General features: G+C 37.8%; 1 protein-coding gene across 1 annotated transcript in view; it reads right to left on the reverse strand.

Annotated features, from left to right (window-relative positions):
* Positions 1–15,718, reverse strand: part of dnah5 (dynein, axonemal, heavy chain 5) — an 87,581-nt gene that overhangs the window by 68,584 nt on the left and 3,279 nt on the right. Inside the window, exons 2-21 of the mRNA XM_029450763.1 lie at positions 11,503–11,637; positions 11,215–11,299; positions 10,784–10,962; positions 9,733–9,951; positions 9,180–9,317; positions 8,737–8,913; positions 8,427–8,540; positions 8,114–8,221; positions 7,496–7,618; positions 6,927–7,142; positions 5,466–5,573; positions 4,997–5,082; positions 4,230–4,437; positions 4,003–4,116; positions 3,608–3,814; positions 3,280–3,360; positions 2,161–2,251; positions 1,840–1,985; positions 934–1,111; positions 238–492 (exon numbers count right to left, since the gene is read on the reverse strand). Of these exons, the coding sequence (XP_029306623.1) occupies positions 238–492; positions 934–1,111; positions 1,840–1,985; positions 2,161–2,251; positions 3,280–3,360; positions 3,608–3,814; positions 4,003–4,116; positions 4,230–4,437; positions 4,997–5,082; positions 5,466–5,573; positions 6,927–7,142; positions 7,496–7,618; positions 8,114–8,221; positions 8,427–8,540; positions 8,737–8,913; positions 9,180–9,317; positions 9,733–9,951; positions 10,784–10,962; positions 11,215–11,299; positions 11,503–11,637 (2,968 nt within the window). The remainder of the gene's footprint in view (positions 1–237; positions 493–933; positions 1,112–1,839; positions 1,986–2,160; positions 2,252–3,279; positions 3,361–3,607; positions 3,815–4,002; positions 4,117–4,229; positions 4,438–4,996; positions 5,083–5,465; positions 5,574–6,926; positions 7,143–7,495; positions 7,619–8,113; positions 8,222–8,426; positions 8,541–8,736; positions 8,914–9,179; positions 9,318–9,732; positions 9,952–10,783; positions 10,963–11,214; positions 11,300–11,502; positions 11,638–15,718) is intronic.

Raw genomic sequence — 15,718 nt, forward strand, 5'->3', positions numbered from 1 at the left:
CAGAATTGTGTTGTATCTGATTAGATGGAAAACATCTTGCTTTCAACAAGAGAAGGATAAATAGTATCATTATTTGATACTTGTGTACCTCCCAAATATGCTTGTACAAGTCATAGTTCATGACGAAATGAAAACAAAAAACAAGCTTTTATATAAAAAAAATATTTTGTTTTTTTCTCTTTTATATAAAGACAAGGAAAATTACTCAAAGTAGCAGAATGGTTATACAGGACCCACCCAAAAAATGCATGAGCGAAGAGGCGTGGATGCGCTTGCGTAGCATCTCCAGGGTGTTGCGCATCAATCTGAGCAAAGCATCCACATTGCGATGATTGAAGTAGGAGAGCAGCTCCTGGGCTTCCTCTTCCATCACTTCCATCAGGTCCCTTTTCTTCTTCCTTCTCACCAAGGGAGAGGAAGGGCCAACGCTGGCAGGAGGAAGCAAGGTGTTTCTAGAGAAGAGATGTCCCTCTGAGCGGCCTTCATCTTCACCTGAAATGCAAGCTGCATATATATTAGGGCTGTCAAATTAGTGCGTTAATTTCTATTAATTATATATATATATATATATATATATACACATGTATATATGTATATATGTCTATGTATATATATATACATACATACATACATACATACATACATACATACATACATACATACATACATACATACATACATACATACATACATACATACATACATACATACATGTATATGTATATATAATAATTTGATTATAACTTTATTAGTTATGTACATAATATGTATATATATTATATATGTATATACATATACATATACATACATATATACATATATATTATATATACACATTATGTACATAATATATACTAATAAAGTTATAATCAAATTATTCCAGTAAGTTTGGTTGCACCTTATCATATCCCATTCCCAAAAACATTAGCATACCTTCACTGTCAATGTGGTCTATGGTCTTGCTCTCAGTGCAGCTTTCTTCCTCAACCTTCTCCACCTCATCTCTCTGATTGTGGTCAAACTCCAGCAGCATGTTGATCAGTTCATTAGCAGCCTCTTCCACTAGTGAGCTCTTAGTGTGGAGACTCTGGGCTTGTCTTATGCACAGGTCCTATTAAAAAATGAATGTACATACAATATGTCACATAAGTGGTAGTGCACTGCAGCATAGCATAGGATATTATAGGATTGCTTTTTTTCTGGATACCAAGGGCACATGAATCACATTAAAATTACATGAGCGCTTGACATTTATTTTCAATTCACTTTAATCAACTCTACATAAAGAACTGTAATAATGTTATCTGGGTACAAAATCAAATACTGTCAGCTTCAATTACTGTCAGAGATTTCTATCCAAACAGTGGACATCCCATGGCCTCGGTTGGGATTTTCATGAGTTAAAATTTACCTAACATCATTCTTATGTAAAAAGTATTGTTTTGTCTGCAGTCAGTCACTCAGATAACAACTTTATTGTGTTAACTTAGTAGCTATTCCTTAGTAGATCTGTGGCTTTGACTGATAATGTGCTCATCCACATGCAGTGTCACAAGAAGCAATAACCTTAATGGAGGGCATATTCATCTATAAATGTTTTATAGAATTCACCATTAATGTAATTCTTAAAAATGTAATTGATGCCTTTAAATAATAAAAAGTGTCAAGTGCATTAAAGCTTTTATGCATGAAATTAAATCTTTATGTAATCATAACATTTTTCACATTATAACGGACGGGGTGGGGCGTTGCATAACTTTGAAGATTGGCTTAGTAAAACTATAACAATTCCAGGCTAATGCTGTTATTTTATTTGAAACAGACCATGTATTTATTTACCCTGGTAGTCTGAACAAACTCCTCACAGGTGACTGGTTCATCCTCTGGCAAAACACACAGTGTGGATCCACTCATCTCCTGCAGAACCGCATCTATCCTAAACTCCACCAAGTCGTTCACCCTGTCCATCATCAGCTCCAGGTCAACTGGCAAAGCAAGAGAAAGTGGAGCATAGAGAGGGACAGCATATACACTTTACACTGTGAGTTACTTAAGAGAACGCACACACAAACGGCAAGTACACAATTAAATCAATGAATGTAAATCCTATCAGATGCTGTCAGCATGTGGGTCATTGATATCACTGGACTTTTCACTTACCCAGAGCCTTGTCGATGCGACAAAGGTACTTGTCTATGTTCAGAGATGTCCAGTTGATTGAGGTCAAACCCGGCTGTATAGCCTCATCCACCTGTCGAGTCAGTAATGTATGATGATGCACTTTGTACAGTAGCTGATGTGCAAAATCAGTCTCATTTTGTTATAGATTCATGTGTCACATGTTGATAAATGAAAAATGCACCAACCAAACAAAACCGCAAAAACTGGAAAAAAACTCACTACGTAATTAATAACTGAATATCTTGATTCAGATCTATAAATGATATTTGACACATAAATAACTTGTTTAAAAGTTACTCACCTCATTATTCTGAATGGTGTTATATCCAGTGAAAAATGACAGCGGGTGGTAATACAGTATAACGTGAGGCAACACTATGCCCAGCCTATGTTATCGAAAGCTCACCTGTACCTAACATTAATGTAGTCAATTAACTTTGCCCGTGAGGTCTGGCTCTCTTTTTGTTTCCTTCTCCTTTTCTTCTTACGCACAGTTTTCCAATTATGACAGTCGACGTAAATGACTTCCTATCCATCAGGCGAGCTAAAAACGCTTCCATATTGCCATTGCATAGGCAGAAAGAGCCTGAATAGATTAGATTCAAAGTAGGCAACTCGAGGTCCACCTTAAAATACAGGGTGACTGATCAGAAGGGCCCTTAATTATGTTTATTAACAAAACAGGAATTGGGAACACCTGAGAAGACAGTCGTTGGCTAATTACACACACCTGTGCTCCAAACTGAAGTAAAATGATTGAATAGCACATGAAACTTCAGAAACATTTTAAACCTCTAGGATGTATCACTGTAAATCCAATCATAGCTTTTATTTAGAGCCCTAAAATGCTCTGTAGTCATTGCAGTATTATAAGTATTAGACATTATTGATATATTCATCAATAAGTAATAAGAGTCAAAATTCATAAATGGGACAAAAAAAATAATGTATCATTGATTTCAATTGAGGTCAGTTACCTTTAATTAGACTCATAATAGTCATACATGTATTAATACTACTAGCCAATAAATAAATAAACAAATAACATGCACACTGTAGTTTAAATGCAACTTGAACTATATCATAACCAGATCTTACCTTAGCTACATGCGGCATTGCCAGCTGTTCAAAAGCACTCTGAATCTTAGCCCGCACTCTGGTGTTCTCACTCAACATTAGCTGGAAGGGGAAATATATTAATCCAGTTTGATTGTTCACACTGTGTTGAAATGATTTGCAGAGTGGATAATGCTGTAAGTAAAACTGAAATGACCTACCTGTATGTAATGTATGTAGCCTACCTTTATATGTGGGATCTTTCTAGCACTAATATGACATGGTTAAAAAATCTTTAAACTTAGGCCCACGTATTGCTTCTTTAAGTTGTATGTATTTGCATATGTGTACAACTGTGTGCAATATCCACCTGCAATTTGTTGTAGTTCTTTTTCAGGGTGTCCTGTTTCTGCTGCAACAAAGCAGCAAATGGTGGGATCTCCAAATGCATCCTTGTCATGCAGTTCACCTCCCTGATCTGGGTCAGAATCTCTGGATCAAAGTTCACAAACAGCTCCCCTGTCTCAGGAGACCTAACCAGCAGAGAGGCTTGCAGGCCCACCCGAGCGTCCTCCATCTGGGTAGGGGGTAAGGTGGGTTGGGTAGTTTAGGAATGGTTGTAGGAATGGTTGTAGGAAAGCAGGGAGAAAATGAAAAAAAGAGAAAAAAGAAAGAAATTGGTGAGAGACTGATGGCGGCGTGGATTAGAGGGGAGAAAACACACTCACATGTATGTTCATGTTGTATATGATGGTATCCCTTTACCTTTTTCATCCAGCTGTGATGGTAGAGCATCTCAAACTCCAACAGGACCATTGCTACCCTGTTAAAGTTCCTGATGACCCTTTTGGCCTCTGGTGTGGAAAGAACACCAGGATGCTACACAAGAGGAGAATGTTACTTTAGAACTTGATAAGAAAAATGCTCTGACAATTCTACTGGAAATTGACAAAAACAACATCTAGTCCCAGCCAAATTTCATTTAACATTACCTGTTGAAAGAGATCCATGGGACCCTGGATCCTGCTGGACAGCTGCCGAGCCCACATGATACGACCTGCCACGAGAGGCATGTCTCGACCAATTGGAGGGTCCAGTTTCTGCTTCATGTAGATACGGGAGACCATTTCAATATCCCGGCCATAGTTCTGCAGAATGCGTTGGTACTTCTCGTCAATGCCAAGGTCTGGGATGCCCAGTCTGTTTTTAGTGAGTCCAAAAATAAAAGTAGTTCAAAAATAGACAAGCAATATCAGAATAATTAATTAAATAAGATGTGAATAGAATGAACTGTAATAAGGTATTCCTTACAGTGCCCCGGAAATACATTTCTCAAGGAATGACATTTTGACTCATAGCAGGAAACGCACACAAGTAACTAATAACACAACAATGTGACCATTCCTTTAGATGTGTAAGCAAATCATGTCCACAAGCCAGTATGCACAAAAAAAGGACCCTGGAACTGGCAAACCTTTGGAATGAAGCAATTGTGTTATTAGCTTCAACTGTGTTTAATTAGAGGAAATGTCCACAATAAGAAAGGTCTATTCAGAGTCCTGCTGTTTTTTTTCTCCATTTCTGACATTTGGTTAGGTACTCCTTTAAACCTGAGGTCCCATGTGAATGCAATGAACGATTATTAATTAGCTGGTGGAAAAAAGAATTAGCAGTTTCTGACATAAGGGCCAGACTGAGGAATACTTGTTAAGATGAACATGCATTGGATGATACAAAGTGCTAAAAGAACATGGGTTACCTTTCAAATTTCTTCAGCACATTTAGAGCTCTCTCTGTATTTTGAATTTTTTCAAAGGTGCTATCCATGAAACTCTTCAGCTGATTCTGGAAGCAGAAAGACCAATGCAAAAAAATATTGTTTTTAAAAGACAGTGGAGTAGAACTTTAAAATACAAATAAACATCCCACCAAAAAATTATTCATACTGCGTCAAACCTACAGTTTAACGAGATAAGCAACAGGTGTTTTCACTTATTGCCTAATTAAACCTTTTCTCAGCATAGTGTAGCCTATTTACAGACGTGTACGTGGACTCACATCAATCCCAGTATTGCCGCTTCCAACTTCAATGTGAGTAGAGTCCTAATAATATATTATATAATAATATAGCTATAATAACTGAACATATGTCTGTGTAAAGGCCTATTAATTTTACTGCACATATAGAGGAAAAGACTAAGTAGTTGAGTCTGTAATATTTAACTTACATGAAGCTCAGAGGTGCTTTTGCAAAATTCTTCATAGTCGACATCAAAGTCAGTTCTTCTCTGGTCTAGGAAACTATAATGTTTTTTCTTCATGTTCAGCACAATAGCCTATTACACAAAAGAACACACAGGCATACAAACACATATGTACAATAGGTTATTTTTACAACACTAATCAGTTCTTAATCAAAGGTTTCATAAGCCTCTAGAACATTTGCCTCATTGTTTTGCTGCAAAACCTGAGCTGCGAAATTGTGAAGTTCTGTGAATTATTCTTGAATCCCATTTCCTCGACCAACTGTGCCTCATCACACTGATGTTGGCAACATCGTTTCTTAGTCTGGGAGTTAATCTGAGTTTTAAAATAGCAAAGGACAAACAGAGTGCATAGGTGGAAATGTAACACCAAATCTTAAAGCTTGCCATAAATTATGTATATACTGAAGAGGCAACTGTCAACTGCTGCAATCTATTGTAATCTCTCTGGTTACTTGGGCCATGAAAGGACTGATGGAATTACAGTAGGTAAACTGGAAGACATGCAAAACGCAATTTGGTAGTAATATTGCTGGAGAAAATAACTGAACAATACGAATCAATGGAGCAACTCATGAAGAACAAACTTTAGAATTGGTTCTCTGTTCATGTTTCATGCAGTTAGTATTGTCATATTGATATTAAGTGATATGTACAATGGTAAAATGTTATGTCTATGAATTTTACCAACACATGCCATCTACTATGAATATAGGCCATGCGAAACTAAAAAGTTGAAGACTGCGATGAGACATTACCTCCCATTTTCCCTGCATTTCTGCAGTCTGTACATCAACGGAAGCAGAGACAAACAGACAGCTCACATCAATATACTCTTAAGGGAAAACATCTAAAACACCAATTAGACAGTGTAATTTTCTATGAACCGAGGCAGTACGATCTGATTTTGTAAGCATAAATATTGTCAAAGTATTTCCCACAGCAAAAACAAACAAGGAAAAAGTCAGTAGTGTGGCAAGGTCACACTAATGTACAGCCTGAAGCTCTTTGTTAGTAAAATCAAATCACTTTTGGACACATACTGTACTTTTCTTAGCTGCACTGTCAATAAAAAAAAAGCTTTTTTAACATATTTCTTCTTAATTTCTTTAAATCTATATCTCCTTCATTAAATTGTATGAATTTAATAAATACAATTCCAACCTCTTTCCAATTAATTCTCAGTGTAACAATATATCAACATGTTGCACATTCCATGTACGTATTGGTTATAAAAGAGATGTAAAGCTTGTTCCCTTCATTGCCATAGCCCGCTGAAGCAGCATTGCATGGCCACTAACTAGCATATCAACAACATCAATGAATGACTCAGCTGGCTCGAAGTGGCATTTCATCAGTTAATGCAATACCTCAATGTGCCATCAAAAATGGCTTGACAAAAATGTGATCTAACAATATACCCACTTGAAACCTGGTGGCCATGATCTCCAGTCCTTCTATCTTTGAGTCCTGCAGGGCAGAGTAGGTGGAAATGGTGCTGAACATTTCCAGGATCTTGTTGAGTCGTCGCTGGAACGTGTCAAACTTCCCAAAAATGTACATCTCACTGAAGTCAAACTGTCTCTCTGAGGGAGTCTGTTCCAGCTTTTCCTTGGTTGTTTGGAAATACCGCTGATACTCCTGGAGGACACAGTTTGACACGTAACAAAACTGTTCACTTGTGGTAACAAGGAAAAGGAACTTTGCTTCCTTTCTTAACATTATATCAGTGGCGATGCCAATATATCCACCTACTACTGTATCCTCTGGTATTATTTGGAAGAACTCACATGTCTGAACAAAACATCTAATGAGGACACATTGTACCATGTCTTGTGTAGAAGACAAAATAAATATATATTTTAAAAACAATATGTAAAAATGGACAAAAACTGAAAAACAGCAATACTATGATGCAAATAAACCACTTCTTTTTTTCTAGGAGAGATACATTATTGAAAGGATGAATGACATATTTTACAAATAAGTAGTACCTGGTTTAAGTAGATGGCAGCTTTGATTTTGTCAGCTACAACTTGCTGAGGCTGGTCCCATATTGAATTAGAGCTGTTATTGGTGATGTAGGACTTGCAGGCTGTGATCATCTGGTTTGTCACCTGTAGGTATTGATGGGTATGGGGACATGAAGATATGCATTTTGAATTATTGGTCGACACAAACAACTTGAGACTATACATGAAGCTAAAGTACAGTATATTAGTACATCATGAGCAAGGATGTCAAAAGGTCAAAGGAGCAATTAGTGCAATAGTGCTGTATTATGGTCCATGAAACATAATGACGATCATATTCTGTTCACATCTAATCTTTTTTGAATAGAGCCACTTATTTTATACAATGGGATATCTTTTGTTCATAATTCTTGTTTTTCACTATGGGTTAATGTTGTATTGCTCTTAGTAGGAAAACATTAAATGTTTCTAAAGGTTCATTGTATTCATCCATAAAAACATGAAAATCACAGATCTCAGGGTTAAATGAAGACAATATCCAGACTGTAGCCAGCCTTGCTGAATCATATTGTTGATTACAATATAATCCATATCCATTTCAGCAATGTTGCATTGTGTATAATAGGCAGCCACCTCTACCTTGACAAAAAGTGATGTAATCTTTTCTGATGTGTTATAGTAGCGAGAAATACTGTGAATCATCCTGATGGCATTGATCAGACCTGGGATTGCATCCACCATTGATACCTGGGGTAAAATAGAAATTATATCTTGTGAGTGTTCATTCAACATATTGTGCACATGCCCTTCTACACATAGAACATTCAACATTATTTGTATAATACGCCATTCCCACAATTTAAGAACAGTTCGAAATGGATACAGTACAAGTGGTTTGCGTTTAGTGCAGCAGATCATTTCATCTTTAATGAAATTCAAGTAGTTTTCTCACAGGGTTACTGTTATAGAGAGGGTCACAAAACTTCTCCAGGCTGTAGAGGTACTTGACATTGTCTTTGGCCTCGTTGGCTGCATCTGTGATCCTGGTGTCCAGTTCCCGCCACGACTGTACAAACAAACTCTTTTTGCATTTAATGTTACAACTATGTCATACTGTCAAAACAAAACAAGAATAAAACACTGATATTATGGACAGAAGATATTTTGGCAGAATCTAAATGGTGTACTATAAAGCAGCAAAATCAAATAAATGTGTACATATAGTCACTGAAACCTAGCAGTGACCGACTGTAATTTCTGACCTTTATGAGTTTCGATTTGGCCATCAAGAGCACACCTAGTACAGCCTTGACATCAGGGCTCTTGAGTTGGTCCAGAAGGTAATTGAAGCGTGACATTCGTTTCTTCCAGTGGTCCAGCTCAGCCCGAGGGCCAAGGTCATCAGCCTCCTTCCTCAGCTGGTCGCTCTCAGCTAGGACCTGCAGAACAGAGGCACTGTATATCTACTAGATGTTTAAGCACAATTTCTGCAGTTTACCCTTTGCTTTACCTACATTTCTCATATTCTATTTTGTCACTTTATTGTGGTAATTGTGCACTCTTCCCAAACGGACCTTGAATTACTTGAGTCATTAAATATTTGAGTTGTGAGAAACAACAATAATACAATACAGAACCAACAATAAAAACAATAACAATGTCAAAAGGTAACATAAGAAAAACAATCTTGTGAAACACGTCTCACCTGTTCTATCTGTTTGATCCAGACTTTCATGCAGACCTCTATCTTTTCTGTCGTCTCAGTGCTGTTGGCTGCTGCCATGTAGTCAGATGGGCCTTTTAGCACTCGCAGGTCAAATGTGTCACACACTTTCAAGGTAACCTGGAGGCAAGCCGTGACATAGTTTATTTTTGCTGCAGTTTTGTTTGTGGATGTGCCTGTGTGGGCTCACACAAGTTTCTAAATCAAATGTATTTAAAAGGAGAAGCTGTAGTCAAAGCAGGTTTCTTACAAATATTTTACAGCTGCAACATTATTATTCAAGTGTATCACTGCTTTAATGAAACACTACTGTGATGACACAGGTTTTACAAATCCTTTTCTTGTCTATATTAATCTGAATAATTGTGTATTATTCTGTATTTTGCTAAGCAAACACGGGTGTAATATCTGGTCAATGCACAAATATTTAAATGAGCTTTAGTTTGAAGTCAAATGGGTATTTTATAGCTGTTCAGAATATAATTCTCATTAACAATCAGCTTATCCTTGTGGTGTAGCAGAGTCTGTTCCTTACCTTTTCTTGCAGGCTCTCCTGTGCTCCAGCCAAAACAGACACAAAGCCTTCCAATGAGGATATGAAGTCCTGTTTGACAGCCTGGGCCTGTGGACTGGCCAGCTCCCCCCAGCCATGGTTCATCTTCGTCAGTGTGGGGATGAAGATCTCAGAGAGCAACTGCTCCACACTTTTTAACAGACCCACCTCTGTTGTGTCCAACATATTGAAATTTACATCCTAGAAAGAGATCAAAGTGCACGCATGTCCAAAGATCATTGCAGAAAAACAATGCAACATTTTACTGAATCCAAAAAGCGTAATGGTATGCCCGAAACTATGGTTCTGTGATAGGATGAGTGTGTACATCACAAAGGGTTATGACCCACTGCATGTGCCAGTGCTGGTGCAGTATTGTCCAATGTGTAGAACCTTGGAAACGTGTGAGGTGAGACCCAACTTGAAGCTAAACATATATCTGAAGAACAATGCGCTTGATGCTGCCATGTCACTGGAGTGGGCACGCAGATGTAGGCCATATACCAATAGCCTCCACCAACCCGTGGTAAAGGCGATGCTTGAATATAAATGTGCTTGTATGTGGCTTAGACAATGAAAAAAACATATCTAAATCCCCTGGTCCAGTCCATGTAGATTTTTTGTTTAATTACATTCCCATTTTTTATGCTTACATGTACCACGCGCTAATGTACCCTATCCATGTCTCATGACAATTTAGCTTATTTATTTTAATGTTATGATTGTATGAATGTGTGAATGTATTTTCTCTCTCTCCCTCCCTGCTTCCCCTCTTGCTGTGAGTGTCATGTAGCAAACATGCCCATTGTTCAGTGTTGGTGATTAGCTTTGCTGCTGACAGCAAAGAATCAATAACCAGAACTGCCCGCAGTATCAGAATGCTATTGCCCCCCTATTTTCTCGCCAGCTCTGGATGACAAGAAGCTGTTTTAGTTAAGGGAAATCACTTATCAGACAAATGGGTAAACTAGAGGCCCAACAGTAAAATCATGACTTCATGGTTACATTTGCTAAATGGTACAAAGTGACTCACTCTGTGTATGTTCTCAGAGGTGATTGCCTTAGAAGTGTTGGCTCTTGTGAAGAAGACACACACTCCGGTCAATGCCACATCCCTCCCGTCCGTCACAAACACCTTCGACTTTTTGTTGCGACCATGCTGCTTGGCAACAAGCTGCGAAGGCACAGAGGCTACTGTTGCTGCTGTCGCCGCTGAAACAAAGAATTGGACATAGAAACAACACAAGGTATCATCACAACCTGATTGATTTCTCACTGTAATCCTGATACTGGAGAATTTGCATTTGAATTGATTTATAATTAATGTTGGAGACCTGCACAGTACTGCCATGATCGCTGTTGCCAACATGATTCATACAGGGACAGTAGCTCAACTTGATTTGTTGCTAACAATTAAATATAATCTTCACATTTCATTTATTTTTTCACATTTTCACATGCTACCTGCTTCAACGGGCTCAGTGTCCTGAAAGTAGAACATGAGGTGTGGAAGACCGTCAGCCACAAAGAATTGCTCCATGCGGTCAATCTGAGAAAGAGAAAAAGAGAAAACATTCAGCAAATCAGACACAACAGTCTCCCAAACGGAGAAGCATTGTGTTGCCATTTGAGCCTTTACTGTAAACGCATAGAATACATTAAATGCACACCTATTTCTTTTAGTTTCATGTCTAACGTTTTATAATAAAAAAAAATCATATCATGTGAAAGAATATTGAAAATGCAGGGTACCTGATTCCCATCCAGTGTGGCATCTTCCACATCAGATTTCTCCAGTCCCAGGCATGAAGCCACAATGCTGAGGATGTAGTCATGTCTTCCATCCAGCTGGGCCCGCTTAGCTTCACGTTCCTCTTTCAACTTTTGCTAAACAAATCACACAAATACTTTTAATGAATATTTAGATGGATATATGCATATACGATTGTGATTACATTTCTCACAGCAATATGTATGTATCCATTTGCAAGAATAATTACTTTCTGAATTGACAGAAGTAAAGCTGAATTCCACATAATGGAGGTTAAGCCATCACACGATAAATCATAAATCATATTTCACAAACGTGGTATGGAGTGATGAGGTTGTTGGTGGTAATAAGAGATGATTGAAGCTCTCCTGTGGTCCAACACTTTTTCTTCAGACATCATTTAAACAAAAAGCCCACTCAAAGAAGCACACTTGTGTACAGTTTCAGAATGAGCAGTAGAACAAAAAACAGTTACAAGAATAAGCCTCCGCATACTGTCAATGCACAGTATCCATCAATACGTTTTGTGTAGCGCCACACAAGAATGACAGAACATGTCCAAAAAAGATATCCGTATTCCTTTTCCAAATGTACATAAGTTCCTATTTTCATCTTTATAAAGAGAAGTGCTTCCATTCCTCTTCAACATCCATCCTAAGTCAGCAACATTAATGGTTTCTTTGAATGGATCAACAAACAACACAACAGTTTACAACCATGGCTTGTATTTAGGATGCTGGGAGGGTAAAATCAACAATGGGTTGCCAGATTACGCTGCTTAGTAACACAGGAACAAGGTCAGTCAATAAAATACATTATACCTGGTGGTGTGCTCATTCACCCTTTCTTCTGTTTGCCAGGAATAGTTCTTATCTGGCTTAAAATACTTGCATTGACGTCACCATGGTCAGACCGTCTTTCAAAAGGCCCTCTTCTACAACAAAGCAGGAAACATCCTACTGTGACTGGCCATGCCAAAAATAGCACCCTCGAGAGCTAGCTCTTTTATATAGCTGTTTTTTTAAACAATTGCTAACAACTGGATTAAACTTTAACAATGATAATGACACATTAATTGATCTAGCTTTTCTCTCATCATGTTCTTCCTTCCACTCATCTCTCTTTGTTGTATTTTAAGCACACATCCATGTGATTGTATGTACTTTATAGAACAGGGATTTCATTGTTGGGCAGCCTTATCCTTAAACATCAGTTTTTAAACCGAAACTGATTGCTAAAATCTGTAGTGTACACTGGAACACAGGACTTACTTTACATGCAAGCACCCTGGGTGAGTCCCCATGGCTTGTATCGAGAACCAGATTGGAGAGAATAGATGTGAAAGATGTTGAGGGATAGATCAGCTAGAACCCTGAATAAAGTAAAAAAAAAAAGACCATGGCAGAATGATGCCAAATCCAAAAGATAGTAAGGATGACATACATGAATGAATGGAGGAAGAACAACCTAAATACATAGTCAAAACAGATACAAGGGATATAAAGAGCTGATCCCAAAAGAAGACAAAGGGAGATAGATTAAAGTATGGGATCGTAGTTGTGCACAGTGAGAAAACTATTGATAAAAGCAAGGCAAGAGGGATATGGACATAAGGGAAATGAAAGAGAAGAGAAAAAGGGAGTAAGAAAGATATGGAATAATATAAAAAGGCAAGAGGCAGGAGGCATGGACTTGGATTTCAAAAGAGAAGGGACAATTCTACAAGTCAGGGGGGTTTAAAGTCAAAGTATTGCTTTGTGTTAGTTACACCCTGGGGATTCGGTCAGCCAGAGTGAGGTGGAACACGCAAGCTGTGTGTCAGTAAGTTTAGTCAGAGCAGCAACACATTAGCCTGTTAGCCCCAGCTTTCAGGGAGACCAGACAATAACCACATTGACATTCAAGTTTGTATAGTGAAACAAGGAAGATAACAAATAGTGACCCCTTGCATCACCCACAAAATATGCAGAATAATGGAACTTTCTCAGAAGCCATGGTATTATTTGCAGAGCAATAACAAACCTCCCCTTCGGGAACAATGGCTAATTGTAACAAATCATTTCAATAGAGAGCAGGGTGGTTCCCGAGCGCAAACTGCACAAAATTGCAGGCTTGAAATGTACTCTTATTTCACACAGTTCAGTCAATTCACGCATGAACTTATATCTAATGTATGCAAACCTTGTGTTGGCATCAGTGCTCAAGATATGTTCCCGTGAAGCATATTTTAAACGTGAGCATAGGACTCACACGTGTAAGATCTTAGTAACACTAACTGTACAATTGTCATTTCTAGACTGGTGATCTCATTTCAAGATCCATAATCTTTATATTAGACTTTCTAAAAGAGAAATATTCTGCTGAACAGGGCTATTTGATTTGCACTGTAGATTTTGAAACACAAAAATGACGATTCCAAAATGTTTGACTTAATCTTAGAAAATATAAACACTAATTTAAACATGTCAGAAATAAACCACTACAGAAGTCTAACAATAAATAACACCAAACTTGTAAAAGTATTTGGAGATACACACACGAACACGAAAGAAAGCATGCCAAGCCATCAGTAGCTGGCCGACCAGTCGTTTCACACCTTGTCTCAGCCTCTATTCCAATTGTGTGAACAGGCAGCTCAGTCTTCAGCCCAGAGACTAACAATACAGACACAATGCAGTGTGGTTCTGATTATTCAAACAAGCACAAAGTCACTGCTGAATGCAATACACGAAACAAAGTAGCTAACAAAAAACAGGCTTAAACAACGACAGATAGGTACGCACACAACCACACTAGTTATTCCCATACCACAGAAGCCAGCACTGATAGACCCATGTAATAACATCTGCAACATTAATAGCTTTCAGAAGAAAACAAAGCCCTATCCTGAAAATAGCTGTTAAAAAAATGTGCAGCAGGACAGTTGGACAGGAACGTCTGATAACTTGTCAAATATTGAATAAATCAATTCAAAAATATGTTTATCCAAATCCCACATACTGTCAAAGACAACACAGTAGATGTGGATAATGTTTTACAGTTATTTTTACCAGCGCTTGGTATTAAACATAAGAATTATGGGGATGGTTAAACTAAAATGGGAGAGAACAGTCAAATGAAACAACAACAAAAACAACAACAGTGCTGCATGATTTCCCTTACCTGAATGAGCTTGGAAACAACTTGTTTCCACAGTTGCTTTCTAAACACCTGCGACATGACAGCTCTTCGCCTCTCTGACTCAAAGTGAGTAGCCCTATCAAGTTTTCAGTGGTGACCAGTCAGCCAGCTGAGCTGAAGCTACAGTATGTCTGCTTTATGTTTAATGGCTATTTCTGTGAGTAGTGTATGAGTTTTCATAGCCAGCTGTGGTCAAGATAGAAGTGTTCAAACAAACTGACTGACATGGGCACTTTGGGAGCTGTGCATCGTACACTTGATAGTGAATGACCATGCTTATATACCCAGGTGAAGAAAGGACATTGGCAGCTCTGTATGCAACACTTACTGCACATCCACAAACTAACATACAGGAATGTGCACACACCTAAGGGATCACTGCTCTAACACGATAGGGTAGCAAGCAGGAACATAGCTGTAAAATGTCACTATAATTGAACTGTGGAAAACTGGTCACATAGATCTAATTAAATGTTCATTCAAAATTGGTAGCTATGGACTAAACTCTGTCAATACTGTATTAGTCCAAATTCAGGGATATTTCACACATCAACATTTGCCAACCAAGATATAGAAAAATTATAGTCTAATGTAAAGGCCCCAACAACAACAACAACAACAACAACAACAACAACAACAACAACAACAGGCCAATATAAGTCTGTTTACTCAATTGTATTGAACTTGAAAGACCAAAAGTTTTCCTTTTTGAAACAATAGTATAAAAAAAATACAAAATTCCAGTTCAGTTCTTTCATGACAAACTTCTGACTCAGTCTATATATTTCTTTTTTATAATTTAGAAACGTGGTCCTCATTTTAGTACATCTAAAGTAAATACTTATTACATTTCTGACATTTGATGATACAGTAGACAGCATAACCCCCAACATGCCATAGAGGCAGGAAAGAAACTGATGTGATCATTTCTACCTACTACTTAGTGCACACATTCTGTAAACTGCAATTGCACAGTCACTCAGTTTGGATTGTAACAGATATGAAAATACAAATTTA

This window comes from Cottoperca gobio, chromosome 16, assembly GCF_900634415.1.
Source record: "Cottoperca gobio chromosome 16, fCotGob3.1, whole genome shotgun sequence".
Lineage (NCBI taxonomy): Eukaryota > Metazoa > Chordata > Actinopteri > Perciformes > Bovichtidae > Cottoperca > Cottoperca gobio.